The 22,228-nt window shown below is 38.3% G+C and overlaps 1 protein-coding gene across 3 annotated transcripts; it reads left to right on the top strand.

The window, feature by feature from the left end:
• The first annotated feature begins 6,982 nt into the window (after positions 1-6,982).
• Positions 6,983-22,219, top strand: LOC136678734 (bromodomain-containing protein 7-like). Of its 3 annotated transcripts, none has more exons than XM_066656854.1 (17): positions 6,983-7,117; positions 8,396-8,583; positions 8,914-9,037; positions 9,135-9,192; positions 10,364-10,508; positions 10,902-11,012; positions 11,246-11,427; positions 13,179-13,299; positions 13,510-13,585; positions 13,889-13,996; positions 16,311-16,446; positions 17,059-17,170; positions 17,496-17,588; positions 19,567-19,672; positions 20,194-20,337; positions 21,328-21,468; positions 22,056-22,219. In XM_066656854.1, the coding sequence occupies exons 1-17, from the start codon at positions 7,069-7,071 to the stop codon at positions 22,115-22,117; spliced, it is 1,956 nt and encodes a 651-aa protein (XP_066512951.1). In that variant the 5' UTR covers positions 6,983-7,068; the 3' UTR covers positions 22,118-22,219. The 3 variants fall into 3 exon arrangements, with proteins under 3 accessions (XP_066512951.1, XP_066512952.1, XP_066512950.1); XM_066656855.1 differs by having other exon boundaries at positions 17,056-17,170; positions 20,197-20,337; XM_066656853.1 differs by having other exon boundaries at positions 17,056-17,170.
• Positions 22,220-22,228: the final 9 nt, after the last annotated feature.

The raw sequence follows: 22,228 nt of genomic DNA, 5'->3' as shown, positions 1-22,228 counted from the left end.
CTTTTGGACCATGGGAGGAAGCCAGAACACGTGGACACAGGGAGAACACACCAAACTCCTCACAGACAGTCACCTGAAGCAGGAATCGTACCCCCAACCCCAGATCCCTGGAGCTGTGTGACAGCGACACTCCCTGCTGCCTCAGCTTTGCACACTCTTGCCATTTTCTCAATCGGCTTCATGAGGTCTTTACTTGGAATGGTTTTCAGTGAACAGCTGTAGCCTCGTCAAGAGTTAATTTGTAGAACTGCTCACCTTCTTAATGTGAGATCATGATGTGGGTTGTGCAGAGGATGGTACACAGTCCTATACAATGAATAGCCCTATTCCACCAATTACTAATGAGAAGATGTGTCCAAATATTCGACTGGTGCTGTATAACTATATAGTCCTTCCTTGGACCCCTTTTGGTAGGTAACCACTGCATACTGGGAACAATGCACAAGACCTGTCATTTTGGAGGCCCTCTGACAGAGTCATCTAGCCATCACAGTTTGGCCCTCGTCAAAATCAGTCAGATCTTTATGCCCCTTCTATTTCTTCTGCTTCCAGGTCCTTCATGGACCTTTAATTTGTTTCCTGATGTTTCAAAGCCTTTGTTGGGTGCCAATGTAATGAGATAATCATTGTTATTCTCTTCACCTATAATATGTTTTTTTTTTACTTCTGGTCTTGTGTGTATATTGTAAATTTCATGGAAAACAAGCTTTTATCTCCAAATACAGGAGAAGTAAAACATATTTAACTTGTGATTCAGTCTAAAAACATATTTGTAAATGTCTATTTATCATGAATTGTACACAATGTAAAGGAAAGCCAGTGTTAACACATTATGTAAAACATTGTGTATGCAGAATAGCATAGTGGTACAAAGGATATTGTCACTTTTAGTGTCATATAGAACCATTTTCAAAAAGAGGTGCTATCTACAGAACAAGCTATAGCACATTCTCCATTAATCTGAAGAAACAATTAATGATGCAAAGAAATTTTTAGTCATGCAAAAGGTTCTGCACATGTTCAGGGTTATAGAACCATATAGAACCATTACCTTTAGTTAAGAACTTGTAGAACCATCATTTTTAAGTGTGTATTATATAATAAAAGCATGTGGACACCTGTTGTTTGCCTCAAGACTTTTTCAATTTTCAATTTTTACTTTAAAGAATATGTTAAGCATAACTTCAAACATTTTACAAACTTTGAAAAACAGGCAGTATAACAAATTGGCCAAAAGTGGCTTAGACCCCAAGCATCTAATTCCAGTAAGCAAGACATTTTTTTACAGTGCATGCTTTTGGGAAATTCCAGAAATTTTGCCTTGTTCCATTGTCCTTTAAAACAATAGCATTTTCTCTTTGAACTCATCTGGTTAAATGAGCCATCTGTGGCTCAGATAAAACAGTAATCATTTCCTTTGGGGAGGGGATGGAGGGGATGGAGGGTTAGGAGCGGAGTGGAAGGAGAGGGTGAGGGACGACTGTTTGTCTTTTGTTCTGGTTGTATGGAAACCAAAATCTCCAGTTCCTCTCAGGCCACAGCAAGGTTTCCCATGATTCCAGTGGGATGGGGCTTTCATGTGTGTGTGTGTTATGCAGGCTTGTCTGGATCCTTTCAATATCAGTGTTGTGACAGAGGGTAATGAACTTGACTACATCTGACAGTAGTTAGCCCTTCTGGCTGGAACTGGTCTGCGTTTTGTGGTGAGTTTCCAAAGCATATGCTGCAACTGAGAGTCAGGCAATCCTGCAACACACATATACACACATACACACACGTATATACACACATACAAATGTCTGCTATTATGTCTATTCTTGTTTACAGCATGGAGCATTTTATACCAGCTCCCAATTATTATGTAAACAAGTTAACTGCTTGAAACTTTCCCCCATTCACTATTTTATATTGGAAACTATTAGCAAGCACATTGTTTCCTACACTGGAAAATTAGGAGCGCTATACGGAATGTTATTATAGAGAACACATTATTCCCTATACTGGAAATAAGAAAAAGAAAGTACCCTTCTTTGAAGATTTGTGATTCCTTCGTTTGGTTTTAATAATTACTATTCTAACTGTCTATTTAATTTGTTTTGGGCCACAGTGGTTAATGAAGATCAGTATTTATTCTAGTGTATTACAATGCTAACATTATTGAATGGAATTTAACAGGAGTAGATGAGGTATGGGATGTAAGGTTGGACCGGGACATTACAAATCAAACAGAATTGGTAAAACATCACACAGATATGTGCTCGCTGAGTCCTGTATGAAGAAGCCAAGTTAAACTAAAACTGCGTAGGATGAAAAAACACTGAATTTCTTGGCCATTAGAGATAGAGAGTGTGCTCTTGATCCACCTGATGAAAGAGTCTGTCTTCACGAGGGCTTAAGAGTACCAGACACAGACAGTTACAGTCCTGAACCAAAAACCCTCCACGTGTGCGTGCACGTATACACAGACACGCACAGACTTTAGCAAGAACCAGACACACACACCTACACACAAGGATTTAACCCATCACTGTAAAATAAATCATTATAAATCTCCAGAACCGCTCCATCTCCACTTATAGAGGCCCAGTATTCCAAGCCTACAGGAATTCCATGCCTGAGAATGCAAGGATCATATCATAATTCCCAGTGTACAAGCTCTGATCTAGCATATAGTATTTTCTGTAGGATTACGGGAATATGGTCCACTGAGCAGCTGCTGAAAAGGTATTGAAAGGAGGTGAAAAGTTTATTACATGTCCTTTCAAGGAAATTTCATTTAACAGATGTCATGCCAGAGTGCAAGTACCCCATGTGTGCAGCAGAAAACAGATGTTGACTTGCACACATTTGGACTCACACCTTTGTACCCCAAGTGAAATGCACAGCTGATACAGAGAGAACTGCAATGGAAGAAGTCTGAGCTTCAACACAACATGCACTAACTTCTTTCCAAGACAATCAGTCAAGTTATTACTTATGTATGATATTACTTCCCAATTTAAGAACATAATTTTAAAAAATGACCACCCTGCAACTGTATTTTACATTGTTAATTTACATTGAAAATAAACAGCTTTAGACAATTGTGGGACCTAGCCTCCAAGTGAGTGTCACATCGGTGACAGCGGCAGGAAAAAAACTCTCTTAGAACAAGTAAAAGAAACACTGAGAAGAACCAAGACAGTGGGACCACTTCTTCACAATGGAGCAAAACAGAGACACAAAAAGAGCAGTATGATGAATTGTGGACTTGAAGTGCAACTACAGTATACAGTCTCATATCATTCACATATCTCAGTCACATATCATTCTTTCAAGGCGGTAGAGTGTCTGATGATTCTACACTCCTCTTGACTGATTTCCAGTCAAAACAATTATTAAATGTATATTATTCATCATTCAGCATCAACACAAAAAAATGCATATCATAAATATTTAACAGAAACTTTCACACACCCCCAAAAACTAAATATATTATCAAAGAAACCATTATTTAAAGTGCCCCCCCTCCCTATCTCCAAAGTTCAGTCAGAGTGAGGTTGGTGTGGGCTATGGGGGGATCAGGCCATTGTTCTGAGAACACCAGCAGCCTTTTTGCTTTCTTTGATTTTCTTCTTTTTTTGTTTCAGTTTCTTGAATTTTTCCCACAGCTGCATTTATGGTGAAAGGGGCAACACTCTACAGTTATTACAAATAAAAGATTTTTAAGCTTGTTTTATGTAAATTCAGAAAACAAAGATGTCAAAAAAGTCTCTGAATTGTTTTTAAATTGTTAGAGGGTTTTCAGCACACAGCTGCACCCTGTGAGGGATTTAATATACTCAACAAACTTTGGGTGCAGCATAGTGTCTGCAAAGGGTTTAGCTGACTCCTAATTCATTCCTGAGACGCCTTGTTTAGAAAGGGCTTATTACCCTGAACTTACACTTTTCAAAATAAAAGTTCCTGTCTTTGATATACGGTATAAATCCAGGAAAGAGTCATTAATCATTATAGAACCTTTATATATGTGGAGGTTATTTAGAAAGCATGAACAGTTGTTCAAATCTTGGTAAATGAGTATCTATTGTCTGTTCTTGGCATGGCATTTACTTATTCAACACAAATATATTTTACAGTTTTTTATAGACTTATTTATTGTTCCAGGGCTTTTTGTACATCTGAAAGGTGTTTGTGTCATAATACTGATGTGCTGTTTAATCAGACATTTATTTGTGCCCAAAAATAAATAAATAAACCCATACAAGGCTGTATCATTGTTTGTTGTCAGATCTAAACTGTTTTATCAACAGATAAATAGACAGAAACAACAGGCCTATTTTGGGATGTGCTCATCACACATTTCCTAACGCTGCTATTTCAGCTTTGTCTCTTTCTGAGGAGCAAAATATTACTCCTTTATTGTAATCAAAGGTTTACACAAATATAAAAGGCATTTTGAGGATTTTTCTGGTTTTCTTTATGAGCCATTGGCACAGCAAACTCACCAAACATCAAATATGACAAATGCAGCAAACCTCTCTTTCTCCACATCTGGGTTTTTTTCTGAGCAAAAGCCATCCAAGAATCTGTCCTACACAGACGATACGAATTTGATCAACACACAAGAACGCATTGGTGGAATCTGGAATCTTCCTGTCATTCTTGGAGCAGATGGATTGGGACACACACAACATCACCCATCTGACAGGGCTCTCACCCCATTAGAATCATCCCTCTATCCAGAGCAGCGGTATGGGTGGAATGGTGGACGGATGGATAGAGAGGGTTTATTTTCCTTCCAAAAAATTTGGAATATGAGAGCTGGATCCCTCAACGGGATGCTTCATAAAACCTGGAATGTGCTTCAAAGAATGTGCACTATCTGCCCTGCATGAATAAAACAGCTGCCACTTAGCAGTCTGCACAAATGCCCAAAGGTTTCACCAGAGCAGAGCATGGTTGTAATGGCAAACACCCACACATGCACACACACACAAACACACACACACATACACACACACACACACACACACAGAGTTAAACAAGGCCTTTGTACCATTTACAATCTCATAAAGGACGTACACTGTACAGCTTTGCTCAGTTTGTTCATTCTGATTGACAACTTATGATTTGAAAAAAAACTAAGTGAATATGTGTGTGTGTGTTTGTGTGTAAGTGAGAGAAAGAGAGAGAGAGAGAGAGAGGGAGAGAGAGAGAGAGAGAGAGAGAGAGAGAGAGAAAAGAGAGAAAGAGAGAGAGAGAGAGAGATTGATTATAATCCTTATGAAATCATATTCATATTCAAAATGTTCTGAGAATATACCAAAAACATAACTAAAACAGCTTTAAAACTTCCTCAGTAAAAACTGCTCTACAGCATTCATTATCTGTAACTGCTTATCCAGTTCAGTGTCACGGTGGGTCCAGAGCCTACCTGGAATCATTGAGCGCAAGGCGGGAATTCCCTGGAGGGGGCGCCAGTCCTTCACAGGGCAACACAGACACACACACACACACACACGGACGGACGGACACTTTTGAGTTGCCAATCCACCTGCAACGTGTGTCTTTGGACTGTGGGAGGAAACTGCAGCACCCGGAGGAAACCCACACAGACACAGGGGAGAACACACCAACTCCTCACAGACAGTCACCCGGAGCGGGAATCAAACCCACAACCTCCAGGCCCCTGGAGCTGTGTGACTGCGACACTACCTGCTGCACCACCGTGCCGCCCTGCTCTACAGCAAATATAGAAAATCTTTGTTATTTCTTAACAGCAGCCAAGTTATGAGTGTATGCATAAGCCCTACTTTTCCTAATGTTAGTAAACACCCCTTATACTCCTTGTAAATTCAGCTACTTTACAGAGCATCCATTTGTGGACACCCCTTCTACTGTGCACAACCCACTTGTATAATCTCCAGGGTAAAGTATGAAACTAAACGGGATGTTCTGGATCAGCAGAGTATAAGTTCAACATGTCCAATGTCAGCACTGGGCTGTGGAGCAGGGGAACTGCATTCTCCAGAGAAATGCTGCCCTGTCCAATACCTTGGTTATGACTTGAAATAATGTTTGTGATCCAGAATGATCACCCAAGATTAGTACTCTCTCTCTGGGCTGAATGTTATCAAATCCCGACAGCATTCCCCAAAAGAGAAAAAGTTCTTACTGTAGGAAATGGGGGACAAACTACCTACTAATAACTTTACTTTCAGAAGGATGAAGGATGATCAGGTGTCCACAAACACCAATCCTTCACAGGGCAATACACACTCACACCTATGGACACTTATGGGTAGCCAATCCACATACCAGCATGTGCTTTTTGACAGTGGGAGGAAACCAGAACACCCAGAGGAAGAACACACCAAGCTCCTCACAGACGACTGGTGTGTTTTCCCCATGTCAGCGTGGGTTTCCTTCAGATGCTCAAACCCACAACCCCAGGACCCTGGAGCTGTGTGACAAAGATAATACCTGTTTTTTAAAGGCCATAGAGAGGGCAGGAGAGAAAAAAAGAGAAAATCCAGAAATCTAACTAGAATAAGTATCTTAAATCTCCTGACAGGAATATGAGACAATGCTGCCTCCTGCTGTTTGTAGTAAAGTTTTACACTCACCGCACAGTTACAGCTAAAGCCAACGCGGAATTAATACCTAAAGTTACATTTAAAGTATTTATGAAACTATACGCATTTCAGGATCATTCATGTGCACACAGGACAGGACATTTACAGAGTGTAACTGAATATAATTTTGAGTAGAGGTAACGTGTATTGTGCCTTTCTTACAGCAGTTTCAGTTCCCCGTCCAGGCAGGAACACCACAGTATAAGAATTCCTTAAGCAAAACTCCAAAAACAATTACATCAGCCTACCAATGTAACATGTATAAATGTGTGTCATGCTCCTTAGAGGCTCTTGATAATATCTTCTACTAAATGCAAAAGTATGTTGTGCCAGTACAGACCTCCTGTCCTCCGTGGGGCGCTGTTTAAACACAAAGCTGAACCCTGAAACTCCTCCACAACCAGCACACAAACAAAGACCTCTACGCACTGAGAGCGGGTGTAAATGCAGTATGGGCAAAAAGCACAAGAAACACAAGTCTGACAAACACGCACATGAAGGTAGGAGGACCTTTAACTCTGTCTAGTTCACGTTATTGTCCGTCTGTATGTCTCTGTTTAGAGCAGTTTACGCATTTACCGTTAGCCGGGTTTCCCTCAGAACTTGTGTGTGCTTAGCGCGCTAGCTTAGTGTACAGACCGAAGAGGAACTAAAACATGCGGATACAGAGGGTGGGTTAATCATATATATACTGCTCCGTCGTATCGATAATGTGCTTGTGTATACTACCTGCTTTTTTATATATTGCTAGAACATTAGCTGACAGACGTTTCACAATGTCTCCCTCAAAGGTATCTACACACCTATCTGATAGCTCATCTCAAAATCTAATACTTAGACTATACGTCCGGATAAAATACGGTTATAAACTTGATTGTGTTGAACAATGTTACATCTACTGGAAGTATAATTTCACCCATTTCCCAAAATGTCGGATTTATCATATTCCTAAAATGTGATTGTAGTCATTCAATATGTTTTTGTGGGAAACAGCACTGTAAAGAACCTCAGACTCAGGATTCCTTACCTATGTGATTATGAACTAGGTGTCACATTAAATGTAAAATGAACCCCTTTGTCCTAAACAATCAGTAAATCTACAGGAGTCAGTATGAGATGATGATAACTAAACAATGGTAGTTCTGAGGAGGGAAAAAAGTTAGAGAACTAAGAATAGAATAAAATAGAAGCCTTTATTGTCATTATACATAGTAAACGAAATTGGAAGCTGCACCTTAAAAAGTGCCCACAGTGCAATATTTAAATAGAAAAGTTAGAAATAACTAATAAAAACAACTGTGTAAAAACACGCTACTGTGCACAGACAAGAACTCAACGTATAAGTGCACAATAGACAAATAGGACAGACAAATAAGATGAGACACTGTAAATGTCAGTTAGTGCAGATTCCCATTTAGCAACGTGATGGCTTTGGGAAAGAAGCTGTCCCTGAGTCTGTTTGTTTTGGCCGGTATGGACCTGTAACACCTACCAGAAGGCAACAGGTTAAGGAGGTGGAAGCCAGGATGGGTGTTATCCTTCAGAATGTTCCTGGCCCTACTGAGACAGCGGGAATTATAGATGGAGTTTATGGAAGGCAGAGCCAATGATTTTTCCTGCAGTATAGGATTTTTCCTGCAGTATAAGAGAAGTTACACACAGTCCAGTTCTGCACAGAATAATACAAGCATCTTATTTGACAATGTCCTTAAACTTTTTTTGTTTTTGTTTGTTTTGTTTACTTTTCCTTTAATATCTTTTTTTGTGTTTTCTTACAGAATATGTGGAGCGGCCACTGAAGCTGGTTTTGAAGGTGGCAGGTAATGAAGTGACCACTGAACCTGTTGATGATGAGCAGATAGAACACGACAAGCACAAGGATAAGAAAAAGAAGAAGAAGAAGAAAGACGATAAGGACAGAGAGAGCCCACCACTTTCACCAGTGGATGACAAGAAAAAAAAAAAGGTTAGATGGAATCCATTTTTGTGGTGAGGGCTGGTGTATTATACTTTAAAATAAGACAGATTTCAGTATGTTAGTCCATGGCTTCCTAGATGTTTTGGAGTAAAATAATAAGCATGTTTTCAAATGTTTTTTTTTTTTTATAACTGTCAGTTATGAATATCAGTCAAACAGAAAAAATGTATGTATGCAGTTAAATTCCAATAATGATATTCTACAATCATAATACTGCTGTGAAGCATTAAAATGTTGTTCTTCCACAGAGGATTACAAAATTAAATTAAAATTTTCTGCATTAGATGGAAAAGATGTTCTTTCTCTATGTGAATGCAGATGACCAAGAAGAAGAAAGGCCAGGACTCTGTGGACATGGATATTGATGAGCAGAGCAGAACTCCTGTCCGGTCTGAGGCATCTCAGGATAAGATCTTCACTCCCTCACTGGCTAAATCTGATGGTATTTTTCATTTTGAGTGTCTCTGGGTGCCATGTGACTACACTGTTTGAAGATGAAATATGTTAAGAAATTGTCTTTTTTTTTTTTCTTCAAACAGATAAAGACCAGACTCCACTACAGGAAGCACTGAGTCAGTTAATAAGACAGTTACAGAGGTATGACCAATTTAAAGACATTTTTTTTTATCATTTCATTCAGTCATTCATGTATCACTTTTCCAGCTTTTATTGAAATCTGCTAGACCCCCAAGACACATTGACAGATTAATTTGAATGTCCATTGTACAAGACGGAATGAAAGGAATTCTATATAAATTGCATTTTGTCTGGTGTGTAACGGCAATTATGGCAAAAGTTTTAACCACTTGACCATATACAAACTCTAGTTATTTCCGTTTTATTTCACTCATTTTATTTTAGCATGTCAGAGACTACAGACACAAGCAGCATATACCATTGTCCCATTAGTTGTGGATTAGTGCACATAAGTCTTTAGTCCCTGTAACTTTAAAAACAGTAGGATGTTATAAATCATTATTCAGTAGAAAATGTATGCAGGAGGTCCTCGGGTTACGTCAGTCACGAGTTACGATGTTTCATGGTTACGACACCTCTTCCATTTACTGTATAAAGCCTTGTTTCGACTTCACAAGGGGACTCCCTTGTGAAGACTCCTCAACGCGAACTTCATGTTTGGTGTGCTCGGCGGAAGAATACACGGTTACGCGGCTCGGGACCGAGGAGGATAGGTGTTAGGATAGGATAAGTGCTTACAGTATGTTATTTACGTACTGTATGTACGTATGTTCCGACTTACACCGAAAAACATTTTACAACGCGATGTAGGAACAGATCAACGTCATAAGTCGACCCCCTGTATATTGTTTTCTGCTTTTGCAGTTGATACACTGCCTGTTTTTAAATGTTTATTCCCAAGGTTTGAGAGCTTGTAATACACTGGTAGTAGCCAGTGTAAAATTATGCACATGTTGCAAAATAAAGTCGGATCCCTTCTTGTCAGTCTGGGGACACGTTTTAATGACAGGTGTAAACAGAATCTTGTCAAAGTACATCCAGTTACTATCCGGACACAAATCACATGTTAATGCCAGGTGTGAACAGGCAGTGATCTGAACGGGACTTTCACTGACCCTTTCTAGTTAGTGAATGCTAACTATTGAATGTGTACCTCTTTCCCATTCAATAAATAAAGCTATATGTACTCTATTAAATTTGTGATTTCACCAAACTCTGCATTGTTTTTGTTAGTGTTTTTAGTGTTATATTTACTGATTTTCTTTCTTTGTTCTGGCATTGTTTTTGGCAGGAAAGATCCAAATGCATTCTTCTCTTTTCCTGTAACTGACCTCATTGCTCCTGGATATTCTTTAATCATAAAGAGGCCCATGGATTTCAGCACCATGAAGGAGAAGGTGAAGAGAGACTGCTACCAGTCTCTGGAGGAACTTAAGGTATCCTATATGTCCATTTAATCTATTTTCTGTACTATAGGTTCATTTTTCATTGTCAGCATAAATGATCAGAATTTAAAATGGTTATATTTTGGAGTCAGGTATTTTATGTGATGCACCAGTTCAAATTCAGATGCCATAATGCACAAAAGATGTTATTTACTGGCTTCAAAAGTTATTCAGATGTACTGGCTGTGTTTTTGAAAGCAAAAATGTAAGCAAATGCATGCTATGTAAAACCAATTTGACACACGCATTCTATATAATCATAATAAGCCATCCAAAATGGATTTCAAATATATTATGTATTTCAAAATGTTATTTCTCAGTTCAAAGATGCTTTATGACCTTTTTCCTATTTTTGTCATCACCTTTATGGGTCTTTTTGAATAGATGGATTTCAAGCTAATGTGTGAGAATGCTATGGTTTATAACAAACCAGAGACGATTTACTACAAGGCTGCCAAGAAACTCCTCCACTCTGGCATGAAGATCCTGAGCACAGTAAGTTCTCCTGGAAAACTGCTGACATCTTCCAGTACATTGAGTGGTTATTTGTAATGTTGTGAAATCGACACTAGAGGGAACCTCTGTACTATGTTATTGTTTTGCCCCTTTGTTAAAATTGGAATTTGAGTTTTACATTGGTTTATTCTATTTAGAACAGGTACATATTTAAACATGGGTTAAGACAATATTGTTATACCACATCACACAGTATTTGTGTGTTTATAAAGGAGAGACTTCAGAGTCTGAAGCAGAGTATTGAGTTTATGGCAGACTTGAAAACATCCGGAAGGACAGTGGAAGACAGAGAGGAAGAAGGATCAGCAAGTGACCCCGCCAAAGATGGATTATCATCAATGGATACCAGTGACAACTCTCAGTCGCCTAGAGTGGCCAGCAGGGACACACCTAGGTATGGTTCTCTCATTTCAGATATCAGTTCTAGGAAGAGCTCGGCAGACCTAATAACTAAATGCTAGTCATATACATGACATTTTCATTTAAATAATGACATTAATGTTTGTAATAGTATATTTCATGTATGTTAATTCTTGTGTGATTTAATGATGTAACAACATGCACATATTCAAACACATCTTGTTAAAAATAACTTCTCCTTATTCAAATTTGTCATGAATAAATTAAATCCATACATGAAATTTGAATAAAAGCAAAAGTCATCTCAGAGCTAATACTGTTTATTAAAATGACAAGAACAAAATATGAGAATTTGATAAAGCCTAGTCCTGGATTAAGTTGGAGCAACAATGTTGAATCATTATTCGAATGTAGATCAAATATACAAATACAGGGCCTATACTTAAACTGTTTATTGTTTGTTTGTTTTTGTCTGCGTAGCAAGGAAGGCTACTTGAAATTGTGATGTATGTGTATAGTTTGCAGAACTCTAGTTAGTGGATATTAGTTTTCTATATTTGTTAGTTATTTTAGCATTGTGGCTCCAGACCCAACATAAAGAATGTACTCTGCATTTATTGCAGGCTTTCTTGGTCAGGCCATTCACAGCGGGCCTAGAAAAACCAGGTCTTTGCACTTCTAACCATTACATATGGGCAGAGCCTCTTATTTTTGGGTTGCTATAGCCTCACTTGAAGCACACACATTCACAGATCTACAATTCTTTTGTTCTTTTCCAATATCTCAATATTTAAATATTTTTAAGAATCTATTAGCAATATAAATAAAGGACTGACATATTATGCTGGGTCTTTCTCTCTTTCCCTCTCTCCCTTTCTCTTTCCTTTTCTCTCTCTCTTTCTTTTTTTCTCTTTCCCTCTCTTCTCTTTCTCTCTCTCTCTCTCTTTCTTTCCCTCACTTTTTCTTTCCTTCTCTCTCTCTCTCTCTCTCTCTCTTTATCTTTCCCTCTCTACCTCTCTCTCTTCCTTTCTCTCTCTCTCTGAAAACTGCTTTAAGAGAGGAATGTGTAAAATCATGTCAAGACTTGTAAGCCATCTGTGGCGCTTGTGCTACCAACCCACGCTTCACACAGCAAGTGCTGCTCTCACTCTAAACACATGCTTAACTCTAGGTAGATAAATACACATTTCAGAATGTTGAGTAGCTGCTTCTGCAGGGTGGGGCAGGATATAAACATTCCAGTAGGTGGAAAATGGTCAGAATCAAGATTTTATAATTTAAAAGGAGTGATTCAGCCCAGAATATTATTTGAATAAGAAAATAAATATAGAGCAGTTAGTTAGAACAAGGGTAATCTAAAGGCATATTAATGAAATGTTCATAAGGGGGCAGTCATGGCTTTGAGGTTAGAGATGCGAACAACATTCATTCATTCATTCATTATCTGTAACCGCTTATCCAATTCGGGGTCGCGGTGGGTCCAGAGCCTACCTGGAATCATTGGGCGCAAGGCGGGAATACACCCTGGAGGGGGCATGCGAACAACAGATAAATAAATGTTAGAAATTGTTTATGTTAAGTAAAAAAATATTCTTAGAACCATGAAACCATTCAAATATCAGAAGTGGCCCTCAGAATTAATTTAAAATCATGTAGAATAAATAAGCATTGACCCTGTAAGAGAAATAACTTCAACATTTGTGCTGGCAGCATTTTCAGAAATGAGATGATTGCCAGTTGTGAATATTTTCTAATGGCATTTCTTTGCCCATTTCCTGTCTCCAGTAAGGACTCTAAAGAGGATGCTCAGAAGAGTGTGAACCAAGCAGAGAAGGATCTAGAAGAAATTAAAAAGATAATTGCAGAGTCTGAAGGTAAACTGTCCAACAGGAGCCTGCAGTGTGAGGTAAGATATTAATGGCCACATCAGTCCTACCACTGGAAATCGGAGTTATGACAAATCTTCCACAGAGTTGTTTAAATTAATTAATCCACAGGGCACATCGACAAATAAAAGCAAGTGGAATTAAAGAATTAATGACACTATATAATTTGTAGTTCAGCTGCCCTTATGTTAAACTGCTCAAAAGGCTAATGTTATTTTCTTTCCTGATAGCTTCAGTTTGAAAGAAGAAAATCTGATGGCTCGACCACTCTGGGCATCCTAAACCCGGCTGACCTGAGTGCAGGAGGTAGATGAGCATAAGTATATTCAAACATGTTACAGAATTAGTGAAATACATTTGTGTTAGTAACCAGTGCAATGTGATGTCGTGTGTTTAATTTTGCTTTATTATTTAAGAGTGTTTACACATTTATTTGCATGCGGAGAAATTTGCTTTATGTAGCGAGATAATTAAAGTTGAATTGCTCCTTATTTTATTTTTAACTTTAAACGCAACTTCTGAAGGTTAAGCTCTATACTCAGAGCATTTGTATGTGTTAATAAAATTGACCTTTAAACTCTGCTTATTATTCTTGTGTTTGTGGATCAGACCCTGGTTACTGTCCAGTGAAGTTGGGGATGATGGGTGTCAGGCTGCAGACGGGTATAAACACCTTGCAGGGTTTTAAAGAAGACAAGAGAAACAGGGTCACCCCAGGTAAACCCCCCCCCCCCCCCCCACACACACACACACATTCACTCCCTAAATAATATATATGTCTTATATATACTGTAACCGTTATTTATTTTTATTTTTTTAGGTGTTAGTCAATCCTTGTATTTGTCCCTAAGTGTAAAATATCACATGACATTCCATGTATTACTGGATTTAATCAGGCACCAGTAGATCATGTTGCACACTGAGGTTCATATTTCAGGAGTGTAGTTGATACTCATTTGCTTTGTCACCTTTCTTTTCATAAAGGATCTTTTTTGCATATGTAAGATGTTTATCATCCTAATTAATAATGTAATTGCAAATTTGATGCCACTTGTTCATCTGTGTTAGTAGAAGTAGTACAGCACAGTGCGTCACCCCTCAGCATGGTTTAATTTGTGAATGCTGTAGCAGGTCTTCAGAGTCCATGTGGCCATTAAATCACACTAGGAATGGCAGTATATAGAGCAGAAAAATGGCTTGTTATTGCATGGAAAAAAGGTGTTTGTCTTTTCCTGGTTTCATAATTTCCTAACAGTAGCCAGGAGCTGAATCATTTAGACAGAGTCTTTGAGAGGACACAGTAGATCCTGTTGAACTAATCAGCAAAAAGAATGTTAAACTGTATTCTGGAAAATGCCCGGCTCTGCCAAAACTGATGAATTAGTGACAATAGCGCTGCATTCAGGTTTTAAACTAAAGAATTTGCTTTAAAAAAATAGAAGGATATGTTTTTTTTGACACAAAATTTTTTTTTTTTTTTAAGATTTTTTACCCCAAAATAAATTGCTCTAGTCTTTAAGTCACAAAAGCTTCCATTTCATTTGTCTCCTGGTGACGTTAAGCCATTTTAAAATGCATCATGACTGAAGTAAGGTGCTATCCAATAGTTATAGTCATAACTCTGTACCTGCCATCATCTAAAATCTAATATTCTGTGCAGGTTAGACTTAATTTTTTTTGTCTCCCAAATCTTTCTCGTTTATCCAGTTGGCTTAACCCAACATTGATCTCAAACCAAATTTAATTTTATACATTTGTATTCAAAGTAAAATAATTATTAGGCATCATATACAGACAAATCTCTTGTGGCTCAAAGGGTGATGGATTGGTTTACTGTCCATATATTTTCCTGATGCCACTTGATGTACTAATTAAGAGTTCCTTTCTTTATATTTAAAGAAATGTGGGCTCTGTATTTACAGAAATGTGTGATTTGCCTTATGGGAAAATCTGCCCTTGAGCATTCCAAAACTGGATTTTCGTACGTGGTTGGAGAGAATCTATAATGATGACAGGCTACCACAAAATTGATTGGAAATAAATAGTGGAAAATGGTTTAAATGTTTGAAAGCATTTTTGGGTGATTATGGCGGAATGTTTTTGGCACAAACCAAAGTCTTAATATTGTGCAGTGGGATAAACTGGAAGAGAAGAAATAAGGACACAGACAACATAAAAGTCTTTATTTCACTTGGCTTTGATCTATTTATTTATGTTTTATTTCATATGTACAGGATTCCACGAAAGTGAGGTCTAAAGAAGTCTATTTACCTCAGTGTATGGGCTTTGGCCTAGAGGCCTTGAACATGTGGTTCTCATGTTTTTGCTTGTAATCCCTGTCTTCAACAGATCAACATAACATTATGCACATCCTCCTTTCTGCATTCACTGTCTGTTCTCTCAGTTCCATTGACCATACAGGAGCACTTTGTTTTTTCTAAAATTACAGAATGGAGTCACTCTCTTTCACAGAAAACTGTTTGCCAGTTTAACCCTGTTCTTCACAGAGAGGATTTGGCTGGTAGCTCATTCTCAGTGCTGCAATGACACTGACATTGTGGTACTGTGTTAGTGTGTGTTACGGTGGAACGTGTGGATCAGCAGTGCTACTGGAGTTTTTAAACCCTCGGTTTCACTACTGGACTGAGAAAAGTCCACCAAATAAAAATGTCCAGAAAACAGCATCCTGTAACCATTGATGTTGGACTCTCTTACCAATGCAACACACATTACCATACCACCACGTCAGTGTCACTGGAGCGCTGATAATGATCCAGGTGTCAAAACATACCTGCTCTCTTGTGGTCATGTAGGGAAAATGTGAAGTGTTTTAACTGATATAAGCAATATAGAAATCACAGCCCTTTACCAACTGTCTATTTTAAGCTGTTATTCAGTATTTCTTTTATTTTGGTGTATTATTTATGTGAGTGAGAGACCCTGTGTATGTTTATGATCCTATGTTAAAAACAAAATTTGTCCATGTGTCTTATCTGTTCCCTCCAATTTTATTTTATTTTTTTCCTGCTAGTGACCTATATGAACTATGGGCCTTTTAGCTCATATGCTCCTACATATGACTCCAGCTTTGCCAACGTCAGTAAGGAGGATTCAGATCTTATCTATTCTTTCTACGGCGAGGAATCCAGCCTCCAGGGCTCAGAGAGGTATTTCTCACATTAGCTGTATTTAAATCTACATTCTACACAGATTCCTAGAAACGAATGTGTATTTTACGTTGATAAATATAATGATGGCATTTGCTGCTTAGCAATATATAATGCTCAATATAATATAATATTCACAATGGCTTAAACTCGCATGTTATGGATCAAATTACATTAAATATATGTTCTTAAAAATGTCCGAGTTTAGTATAAGAACACATTTGGGGAGGTTGTTCATTATTAGTATAAATTACTGTAAATAAATGTTCGTACTCTGCTGATGTGTACTTCTTTTAGACTATTTTTTCACCACTGATTTATGATTGTGCAGCTGTTTTGGGTGTTTGTCACATAGGTATATATCGATCTGTGTAGTTTTCACATATTCTTTTTATCCATTTTGAAGTGATGTCAGTTTTTAGAATGAAGTGTAAATGTATTTATTTTTCTAAAAGTAAAATTACTTACCCCGTAGCTGTCTGTGCTGATGAGTCAGTTTTAAGTAGTCAGCAAGCCCAACCCCTTACTTAATCAATGCCTCTATTCACACAGTCATCATTTCACACTCACCTTGAAATACATTGCTTCTGTGTATGTGTGTGTGTGCAGCAGTATTGCAGATTTCCTGGCCAAGTCTGAAGAGCATATGAACAGACTCGCTGATAATATTTTGGATGCACTGACCAGTGGAGAACATTCTAAACAGTTAAAGGAGAAAGAAGCTGTAAGACTGCATTCCCAGAATTTTGTTTTACTCTATTGAATGGATGTACAGTCAGCTTAATCTCAGTGAATGTGCGTACATGAAGTAATATGAAGTTTATTAAAAATAGTCGACATAAAATTTAAAAAAAAACCTACAATAGGTGCAAATTATGTTGTATTTTACCAGCACTCCTATACATTTATGTTTAATGATTATGTAGGGCCTAGTATAAGTAAAAGGGCCCATGAACTAAGAAATAGAATATGACTACTTGTTTAAATCTCTCAAAAAAATGTACTTGACCGCAAAGAAATATTAATTGGAGTATACCTGTTTCCATCAGACTGTCCAGGAGGCGGAGGAACCAATGGAAACTTCAACAGAGAAATCAGCTAAGACTGCAGCAGAGAAGTCAGACAAAGCTAATGATGTTGAGGTAATACAGAATGGAAGACATTAAGGTCTACTAAAATGTACAGCTCATTACACATTCCGCTGAATCGATTATTAGTTCCAAATATCTGGCATGGGCCGTTGAAATGGAATATTCCTTGTAGTTTGATAAACCTAAATGAAATTGTGTAGCCTAATGCTAAAATGATATAGAAGTGGGACTGCACAGATGGAATCTAAAGATGTTTTCTACCAACACACTATCAGCAAAATTATGCATGACCAATTGTGTTAAGGGGGGCAATTCCAGGTAGACATTTTTCGGTTTTTGGACTGAACACGGCTCCAAGCAAGAAGCATTTAAACCACTTCAAAACACCTTGAGGTAAAGCTGCGAGCTGCCATTGTGAGTCAGATAAAAATAAACGTGAACACTGCTGTAAGATATTTTACAAGTGGTGAATTTGTGCTGGATTTGAATGAGCTCTGCATTTTGTGGTAATTGACATGTCTCTCTGGGCAGTCAGCACTCCGTAATCACCATTTAGTACCTACTCAGCATGGTTGAACCCAGGCACAAGTAGGTACTGAAAAAGTACATGGTTCCGGGGACCAGGTACCGGATTTGGCCAGCGGAAAAGCAAAAGAGCCGAGCTGAGTCAAGTAGAGTCGTGCAGGTTCCATTCAGTGGAAAAGCGCAATAAGAATATGCTTGTGTTATTCTGTTCAGTTGGCCCTCGTACACTCACCCCCACCCACCCAAGGGGAAAAAAACCCCACAACTAAAAATGTCCTCATCAGTCAATTTAGTCACTGTATAATGATAATTAATTCTTTGATGGTTGACAGATGTTTGTTTAACTGCCCAATGTGAATGCATAAAGTAGTTGATACATGGGAAATGGACTGTAAATCTCAATCTTATTCATGACAGTGATTGCAGAAGTGAATTAACCAACGCAGTAAAGTCAGCTAAGAAAAACCAAGCCCAGGTCTTAGACTGGCGTCTCCCTCACTCTTTGCTCCAAAGCAGCTGTGTCAACAGAGCCAGTCCACCCTCTCACATGCATACGCACATGGAAAGAACATTTACTTTACCATCACTCTCTCTCTCTAACACACACACACACCTTCAGCAGAAAGAGCGGCCTTGGATGCTTCTGAACATATCTAAAAACAAAATCATGCCAGTTCAAATCACAGTGTTGCCATTTGTAGATTTAATTTCAATGTCCTCAGGTGCCTTTTTATAAAAACAAACAATGATTTCAGTTTATAGCACGTCACAGCAAACATCCACCACGTGTTTCTATTGACTCAGTTAATTCAGTAATAAAAGCACCTGCAAACATTCAGGGTGGGGCATGGAACAATACAGAGCAGTTTGTTGCTTTTATTGGTTTTTGTGTCAGTGTTAAACATATATTCACTGTTGAAGTAAACCTCATTCTTAATTTTCAGTGCAAATTAATATAACAAGTGTTTATTTCTATTGGTCAGTTCATCCTGAAATTCTTACAAAGTGTAAAGGACATACATTTTTCTTTTAATGATAAGGAAGACTGTAAAGTCTTGTCATTTTAGACCCTAGGAAACTGAAAAAGTTTATTAATTAATTTATTTAAATAATAATATAAACCTAATTACTGAAATTTTCAGCTGTGGTGAAAAACATATATATAATATTGATAAATGTGTATTGTATAATACACTCAAGTTTTCACTGTTGGAAAGATGATGGTATTGTGAGTGTGTGTGTGTCTTTTAAAGTGCTGTATATTTTCAAAGAACTGAAAAGGGTACCTGTAAGTTCCTTGAGCACACTGTAGCTTTTGTACTACTTTGTGTGTGTTTCTGGAAGCATTTCACTGACAGCTTGAGCTGACATTTAATGGAACACTCTTCATGTAGATACTCTGGCAAAGTCAACTTATTTCTAAAAATGTGTATCTGAGTGAGAGAGTGGGGGGGTGATTTTGATTTATTTATTTTTCATGCATTTTCCCTCTCTCTCCCTGTAGGTGGTTGTGTTAGAGTCCAGCAGTGGGAACAACATAACAGCTCTCGGTTCAGTCACGAGTTCGGGTCTGGGGCTTGACCTCCGGCCCGAGAGCTTTGACTCAGAGGGTGAGAGCACACACTTGTTAAAACAAAAGTTACATGCCATTTTCAAGTCTTCTTTAAAATTGTTCACAAACTACAGCTGCATATAGCGTATACAGTACAGGCGTATACAGGATTTAGTTGTGTGTATATAATAATTATTTATTAAACGCATTGCATTATTAATATTGGATGCATCGTAACAAAAAGCAGTCAAGTTTATATCATTGGATTAAATCATGATCACTAAAACGTATTTCCCCATCTATTTAATATTGTCGATGTTAAAACCTTAGAATAAAATTCTTAACATTTCTCAATAAAAATGGACAGATGTGGGTTTTCAACTGGCTCCACTACGATGATGGTGACCCTTGGGTCATTTTAATTTGAAGCCCCTTCCTGTGGTACAACACAGAGCTGTGGAGTATCTTGTATTTTGTGTGTCACGTGAATATCGTGATTCCACAGTTGTAATAAAATAATGATTAAAAAAAAAAGACATATGTACACTTGTGTTTTTCTCACTCAAATTTCTGTCTCAGAAGCAGAACAGTTTCAGAAGAAGCTGGATGAGACCACTGTGCTTCTGAGGGACCTGCAGGAAGCTCAGAGAGAGAGACTAAGCGCCAAACAGCCTCCAAATATTATCTGCCTGCTTGCTCCTACTGCTAAAGAGCTCCAGCTAGGTACACACACATACACATGCAGTAATTCTCAACCGTTGTGTTCACACCTGTGTTCTGAGTAAGGTAATAATTTTAGGTGTCTGTCTGTGTTACGTGTTCTTTGACATGAACCAGGCATTTTTTTTAAACATGCTTCAGGCAGGTATAATCCAATATGTTTGAGAACATAAAGCACGTTATTGTGAAAGTTACTAAGACATAACAATTATTCAGAGTGGTTTGATGTTGAAATCCTCCATTCTAGAGAAATTCTAGCCGACTTCTGCTTGCTATGCACCATGGTATAGAAATTAAAGTAAGTCTAGCCCAAAAACCAAGTCCCATACCTACATAGCAATGATATTAAAGCAACACACCTTGTGGGATTGTTGGTAAAACATTGTACTGCGCACACTGCCATCAGCCTGGGAGGGGAATGCATGCACATGCTTCCTCTCAGGCATGTGAAGCCAGCCACTGCCTTCATTTTGAACTGCCACTAACACAACACCACGGGACAGGTCAACAGAGTGGTGGAGAAAGCCAGCCAACTACCCAGATCCGCTATGTCACCCACACAATGCCCGTTGTATTGCCTCTGTGGTTCTGTGACTGGAAGGTGGGGTGGACAAGGCCCTTCAACTCCTGGACTCAAATGGCTGAGACATCATTTCGGATTGAACAGCTTAAAATACTGCACCACTTGGGAACTCAAGATTTCTCAGCCTTCACAAGACACATATAAGTTTCATTATTCACCTGTTTAATTGTCCAAGATGAGACCATCTCGTTTTGTTTTTGGGGACTCTACTGTCGCCATTCTTGCCAAAAGGACCTAATTATTAATGTGACGTTCCCTGCAGCTTTCCTGACAAAATAAAAAATGTGCTGTTCTTAAAGGTTTCTGATTTACAGCTCAGAGTAAAGTTCATTTTGAATTAAACCAGCCAATGATAAACCCACTTACATTTGCTGAGATTGTAATACAAAGTGTTTTGTTCTTGTGTGCAGCGGAGAAGGTGACCGGGAACCTGGCCCAGCTGACCAGTCAGGTGACGCCGGGTGATGTGAGCACTGTGTATGGTATTAGGAGGGCTATGGGCGTATCGATGCCTATTGAACCAGAAGAGACACTCGCACACCTGACTACAGGTAAACTATCAGCAAAAACTAGTGAATGATCACATCTGATTTCATGTGTCTTTCTGCCTGCATGTATGAGCTTAGTGCTTTCAGCAACAACATACAGGCTGTCTCTCAACTAGATCAGTGGTTCCTACATAGTGCACTGCACAGGGGTTATAATTACGGCTTCTGTGCTAAAATAATATACTGAATATAAATGGATTATTGTTATATATATTGCGCAGTACATGGGTTTAAAAGCTGTTTAATAAGAACCTACGTCCTGCACTACAGTGATTAGGGGTATATTTAGGACAGACCCAAATAAATCTACCAATGTGCATATGCATGCCATTTCAGGGACAGATTATGAATGTGAACTGAGAGTACAGCCAAATCTGATCTGAGCTAAATAATCTTAATTGATTGTTTTCTGTAATGTGAATGTAGCCTAATGTACACATTTGCTTTCAGATGTGAATTGCAGTATTTCCTTATCAGTTTAAGAGTAACAGATTCTATTCTTTTCTGACTTCATGTAAATTCATTTAAGCTTCCAATTTGTACAGTTTCATTCTCAAAAGAGGTGTCAATCACATTTTCTTTTTCCACAGTGGGAGCAGATATGGATGTGGCATGTATTGGCTCAGAGGACGTCCCAGCCATTACAGTCTAGCTGACCATTCAACTCTGTACCAATGGTGCTCTATTTGTTCCATGTTTGTTTGTATACAATGTCAGTAAATAAATGTTTTTGGGGGTTTTTTTCAGTACTTGCTCATATTAT

This window comes from Hoplias malabaricus, chromosome Y, assembly GCF_029633855.1.
Source record: "Hoplias malabaricus isolate fHopMal1 chromosome Y, fHopMal1.hap1, whole genome shotgun sequence".
NCBI classification, from domain to species: Eukaryota; Metazoa; Chordata; class Actinopteri; order Characiformes; family Erythrinidae; genus Hoplias; species Hoplias malabaricus.
This window is presented reverse-complemented; position numbering and strand designations above follow the sequence as displayed.